At 40.6% G+C, this 6,552-nt stretch overlaps 1 protein-coding gene across 1 annotated transcript in view; it reads left to right on the forward strand.

The window, feature by feature from the left end:
- RBM24 (RNA binding motif protein 24) overlaps window positions 1-1,848 on the forward strand; it is a 9,887-nt gene extending 8,039 nt beyond the window's left edge. Inside the window, exon 4 of the mRNA XM_010708449.3 lies at window positions 3-1,848. Within this exon, the coding sequence (XP_010706751.1) occupies window positions 3-68 (66 nt within the window). The 3' untranslated portion in view covers window positions 69-1,848. The remainder of the gene's footprint in view (window positions 1-2) is intronic.
- Window positions 1,849-6,552: the final 4,704 nt, after the last annotated feature.

The following is a 6,552-nucleotide window of genomic DNA, read 5'->3' on the forward strand; positions in this document are numbered from 1 at the left end:
CGGCTGCGGCGGCTGCGGCTTTTGGCCAGTACCAGCCCCAACAGCTGCAGACGGATCGTATGCAATAGCAGACGGACTCCCGAGGGAAGCTCGTTCTTTCTCTTCCTCTTTTTGGCCTTCCAGTATAAGTAGTTAATCAGAGACAATTGATGTTAACCAAGGAGCTTTAAGGAAAGCGACGCTATTGCGAAACTAAAGAGTTTTTATTCCACTGTCTTCATACAGTATGCATCCAAATCTTGTTGTTAGAGGGGAGGGGTAGTGCGGCATGGCTAGTTTCGAGTATCGATCCAGAAGAAAATGGGGAAAACATACTGTACTGTCATGAAAGAGTGGCAGGAGTAGCAATGGGACTTCGTATTTTAAAAGAAACGAGAACCAAAAAAGCAAAGGTGCATTTTTACAGTATCAGGGAAGCAAAACTGCCTTTTATAAGTGAGAAAGTGGTATTCAAAAAATTCGAACCAGGGGAAAAAACTGAGTCAGCAATATGTAACCTTTATCCATTTAAGAGGAAACAAGCTTAAAGCACTGATTGTCCCGTGTAGCTTTCAGAAGCTGTCTTCGTGAGATGGCATCTTCCCACCGTTTCACTAACGGGCATCGAACAACCCAAGGAAGATGGCCTGCTAGTAAGATGGCGGACAGGCACCAAAGTTATTTTCTTATCTGTCCTCTGGATGAGTGGAACTATGGAGCAAGTGATGTGGAAGTAAGGGGTGCAACAGCTGTAGAGACAATCAATAACACAGACAGTTCTGGACAGAACACATCACTCATGCTCATGTGATGAGCTTGTCACATCCTAATCCCTCGCCCCATCCTGTTTCACTTTTGGGAAACTTTAACTGCTGGTGTCAGCTATTCTGATTCTAAAATAGGATCAGCCCTTTACTACAACAGCCTTCTCTTTCTATTTATTGCATCTATTCGTAACTTGTGAATAAAGGCAGGAAGAAGCTTAATGAATTAAAACTTTTAAGAACTGTTTTAAGGGAATTTTCTTTTCTGAAACCATTTGTACGATTTTAATATCTATTTCAGGACTATATTTAAAATATTTATTAGTGAACGTACATTACACAAGGCAACTTTTGTTACCAAGACTGCAGTTCTTGAAGGGTTAATGGTATGTGATTTATACTGTGCCTTAATTGTTATGCTATTTAAAAACAAATATTTATTTTGAAAGTTTTACTATGCTGTGCTCTAAAGAAAGCAACTTTAGATGTGACACTGTATAATTATGTATTCATCTCATGGCATAAATTATTTAGTAGACTTAGATGTAGCATATTAAATATTAACCTAATTAACTAAGGATGTTGACTTGGATTTATTTAAATTCAGTATGTGCACTGTATGAGGGTACTCTTAAATTAACACTTTTTTTTTTCAGGTTTTTACATTAAATATTGCTAGTTCATTCTTTTTCCCTCTAATAGTTCTTCATGTAGACCTCTCAAGTACATTAGTGCAGTTTTCTCACTCATCTGTATGTAGACTGACTATTTTTCCCTTTGCTAGGAAATGCTGCTTTACATTGTCCTGTGAAACTACAATACTTGCAATTTTTATTCTTGACCGAAATGGAATTTAATATTTTACACTGTATTGGATTTTTTTATACTTGAACAATTTCATACAAGGGAAGACAGGATAGCATTTTTATGGACTTTTATCCAATGTCACTGGATTTATTTTAAGTATTCTGAGTACTAGCCAGTGTTACAATGTAGACATGACTCTTCTGTGCATATTATTTATTCAGTATGTATATTGCTTTACAACATTTCAGATCTTTTAATCAATTCACTCATATTAAAAACAATAAAAAATGTCGTCGCATCTTGTCTCTTGATGTCTTTGCTTAAATTGTCTTAGATCTTGTCGAGCTAAAATTGAGGGCCAAGCTTTTATATAATTTTCTTGCTCTGTGGGGTGAACAGTGTAGTGTCTTCAAGTGTACAAAATGTAAACTGTATAAAATGGAGAAAACTCTACAGAGAAAATGGAGAAGATCCATCCTAAGGGTTATCATAAAATAACTGTGGGTGGAAGGGACTCTGGGAGTTCATCAAATCCCAGACCAGGTTGCTTATGTCTTTGTACAGTTCAGTCTTAAAATCCTCCATTCAGAAGCTGAAAAACCCGACTACGTGAACCATTTCGTTGCCTAATTGTCCACATAGTATCTTTTTTTTCTTTTCCTTTATGTAGCCCAAGCCTTCCTGATTATTTATGACCTTCATCTCTCATTCTCTGGCAGAGAGCCTAACCCTATCTTCTCAGTAACCTCCACTTAGCAACTGGAAAGTTGCTGTTCTCTTCTGTGGGCTGGACAAACCCCATTGCCTGAGCCTCTGCTCTTAAATTTCATGCTTCAACCCCCAGCCATCTTTCTGTTCTTCCAATGGATTCATTAGGGTTTATCAAAAGCTTTCATATGCTGGGAGTCAAGACTGGACTCACTCTGCCAGATGTGATCTAATGAGCACTGAGTGAAAGGGAATTACCAATTCCCTTCATCTGCCACCTGTGCTGCTGTTCACATGGTCTAATGCACTTTCAGCGCTGCCAGGCTTTGCCACTAACTCACACTCAGCCCGACACAAGGCCTTGCATGCCCTTTCCAGCAGAGCTGTTACCAGGCCAGCCATGCCTTATAAGCCTGTGCAGGCTCCTAGTCCATCTGAGGTGCAGGATGCTATATTTGTCCACACTGAATTTCATGGGGCTCCTGTTGGCTCTATCTGCTAGCAAACATGAATCTCTCTGAATGGCAGGTCTGATCTCAAGCACATCAACTACACCATCCATTTAGTATCATCAGTGATAGGCTGAAAGTACTGCATCCTGCCTCTGCATCTAGGTCATTGACAAAGACATCAGACAGGACAATTCCTGTGGAATTCGATTTGTAACCAACTTTCAGGCACAGTATGAGCCCTTCTGAACATCAATCTGGTTAGGATTTTGCCCATCCAGACTGAAACATCTGAAATTGGATACAAGGATTCTGTATCCAAGGCACAAAAAGCCTTGCTAAACTCAAGGTAGACCTCTGCTTTCCCCTCATCCACAATGAAGTCATTTGGTCATAGGAGGCAATCAGTTTGGTCTGGCACAGTTTACACTTGTATATTCATGCTGACTCTTCTCAATTACTACCTTCTTCTTCATGTGCCAATAAACTATTACTTCTAATATTGCCTGCACTGTTATTGTCCCAGAAACTGACTGTCCTGCAGTTCTCTGGATTCTCCTTGCCCCACTGAAGATGGGTGCATTACTTGCCTTTCTTCAATAATGCAGATCCTGATCTCTGTACCCTTCCAAAGATAGCGAGCAGCCTCACAATGGCAACATCCAGCCCTCCTATATCCATAGCTGCAGTTCATCTGGGAAGAGGCAGGAATCATATAATGGAATCACAAAATCATGATGCAAGAGACCTTAAAGGCCATCCATTTCCAATACCCCCTGCCAGAGGCAGGACTGTCACCAACTAGATCAGGCTGCCAGGGTCTCATCCAACCTAGCCTTGAATGCTTCTGGGGATGGGGCATCCACAGCTTCACTAGGTAACCAGCTCCCATGCCACACCATCCTTTTGAGTAAAGAATTTCCTCCTAATATATCATCAAAATCTCCACTCTTTTAGTTTAAAACCATTCTCCCTAGTACTATTACTAATGCAATGTGTAAAAAGTTGGTGTCTCTCTTATTTTTAAGCTCTCTTCAAGTACTGGAAGGCTGCAATGAGGTGACCTCTGAGCCTTCTCTTCTCCAGATTGAACAATCCCAGCTCCCTCAGCCTGTAGGAGAGATGCTCCTCTGATCATCTTTGTGGCCCTTTTCTGGACCTGCTCCAACAGCTACACATATTTCTTGTGCTGAGGGACCCCAGTAATCCAGACCTCACAAGGGCAGAGTAGAAGAGGACAATCACTTCCAGTCCAGGATACAATTGGCTTTCCAGGTTACAAGCATACATTGTTGGTTCACACGAAGATTTTCATCCAACAGGACCCTTTAGTTCTTCTCTGGAGGGGTGCACTCAGTGAGTTCTCCTAGACAGTACACATAACTGGGATTGCTGCAACCCAAATGCAACACCTTGTACTTGGCCTAGTTGAATCTCATTAGGTTCTTGTGAGCTCACTTTTCAAGCATGTCCAGGTTCCTTTGGATGGCATTCCTTCATTCTACTTTATCAATTGCACCACTCAGCTTGGTGGTGTACACTTACTGAGAGTACACTCAAACCCCCCACCCAGCTCATCGATAAAGATGATGAAGAGCACTGACTGCAAGAAAGACCTCTGGGAGACACCATTCTACACTGGCCTTCACCTGGACATAAAGCCATTGACTGCAATCCTCTGGCTGTGACTATCTACCCAATTCCATTTTCTACTCTCTTCTACCATTTCCTCTTCATGATCTTCCCTAGAGAAGGTCTGTCCATAGGACATAGTAGCAAGTAAGAATTAAAACCAGACACACCTGTGGAAGGAAGAAGGAGAGCACAGATGTCTCATGAAAATATGCGGTACAGTAATATCTTGCTTAATCTAGGATAAAGAAGACATCTTTGCCCTACACAGATACGCTCCTGCCATTCCTGGGACCTTCTCTGGTCTCCATTCACAGATGAGTGATAGCCCAGGGTGGGGTGCGATAGCCAACGATTGCTGCCCTGGACGGGGGCTGTGTTGAGGTAAGCCACAACAGGGACAGAGCAAGCTTATGATTCAGTTTACAAAGGTCAATTGTATGCTGGCTCTGTAACTTGACAACTTAAATATCCTCAGCAAAAATGTACATGTTCTACTAGCAAACTTAGCTTTGGACATACAACACAAACGCTATCTTATTCTTGCTAAATGTGTAGATGAACAGGCCTCTGGATATAAAACATATATCAATAAGATTCCACATACATGAAATGGAAATAGTTCATGTTACCAGGACATAAAATAACTGAGAAATAAAAACACTTAATTGTGAATTGCTAATACTCAGCACAAATGTTAGCATTTTACTTGAGAGATGGCATATATGCAAGTAGCAACAAGTTGCATACAAAAAAACTTCCAGTTCTGTCACCAAAATCTTCAAAAGAGATTTGACACGGAAAAGTGACCAGTGCTGAGCTCCTTGCAGAGTGGGATGGAGAAGGAACACATTTGTTCAGCAGTGTGTAGATGAAAAAGGTGTCATGCCTTGAAATGTTGCATGTATGAGCTGAAGCTGCTAAAATTGCAATTTTTCTGAATGTTTGCATTTTCCTAATAACTTGTGAACATAATTTGTCATTACTAGAGTTTGTTGCATCTATTACTGTTGGATTTTTAAAAGTGAAAGGAATATATTAGGATTAAAATACGACGCAACTGTTCATAGCACCCCTTAGCCTTGCTAATCAGATACCGGGCCCTTTCAAACTGAGCAGTTCCCCAGTTCTGCTCAAAACATGCATCCTATTGACTAGTAAGGTTACACAGGGTGTGCGCTAAAAGTTTACATCCAACTATTCCAAGTGTATCCTGCAAACAATAAGGAAATGCTCTTTTAAACTAGTTTATTACTTCATGCCACCATACTACTAGAAATAAGGGTCCCAAGGCACAGGTTCTTTGTATTATTTATATTATATATACTACGTTTAGCAAAACCAAGCAAATACGTTGAGTAGCTTTGAAAATAGTACAGTTATGGATGAATTTGCATTATGTATACTGTGAATGATGACTGGGCTTTGGGAGTTTGTGTTTGTGTTCTTTTTTCCCCTTAAGCCCAGTCAAAAATTATGAGAACAAATAAGCTTGACACAGTGCCAAAGACCAAAGAGAAAACTGCAACTACAACGGCGCTCAAGCATACAGATATGCACACAGAACAATTATCTCCTTCTCTCCACTTGAGGAAAACAAACTCCTTTTCCCAGTTCACTGTGCCAGCTTTGCTGTGATAAGCCCCCAATACGGGTTAGCTTACAGTATCATTATTTTTGACCTAGTCAGTCTCGGATTAAGGGAGGAACCCACGAAAATCTGCTTCATCACCAAACATCTGAAAATCAGGGGTTGCAGAAATCCAAATTAATTGGTGAGAGGTCTCTGAGACAGATACACTCTTAGCTCAATATAACCATGTTAAGTCTTTGGACAAGACTTCATAAGTGTGCCTGCTACTTCTCTCTCTAAATGTGGCTGTGATGGGCCATATGTTCTCCACTTCCAAACAGAGCAAGGGCTCTTGTAGTGCCTATGCATTTCCTGCTTAAGAGTGGGTAAAATGTGTCAGTTGCATTAAGACAAGCCTCTAGTCTTTCACCTCAAACTTTTTTGAACTTTAAGAAATCTGGGGGGAAAAAAAAAAGTATCTTTACAAAGGAAGCCTTCATACCCACCATTCATCTTCTTCTGAATTTATTTACTTCACTTGAGACCAGAACAAAAATATCAAAATGGCAAAACTGACAGAAGTAGCAAATAAGGAAAGCTCAGTGATTCTTCTGCCTGCCATTCATTTGTTAATAGAGCT

The sequence above is a fragment of the Meleagris gallopavo genome, chromosome 3, assembly GCF_000146605.3.
Source record: "Meleagris gallopavo isolate NT-WF06-2002-E0010 breed Aviagen turkey brand Nicholas breeding stock chromosome 3, Turkey_5.1, whole genome shotgun sequence".
NCBI classification, from domain to species: Eukaryota; Metazoa; Chordata; class Aves; order Galliformes; family Phasianidae; genus Meleagris; species Meleagris gallopavo.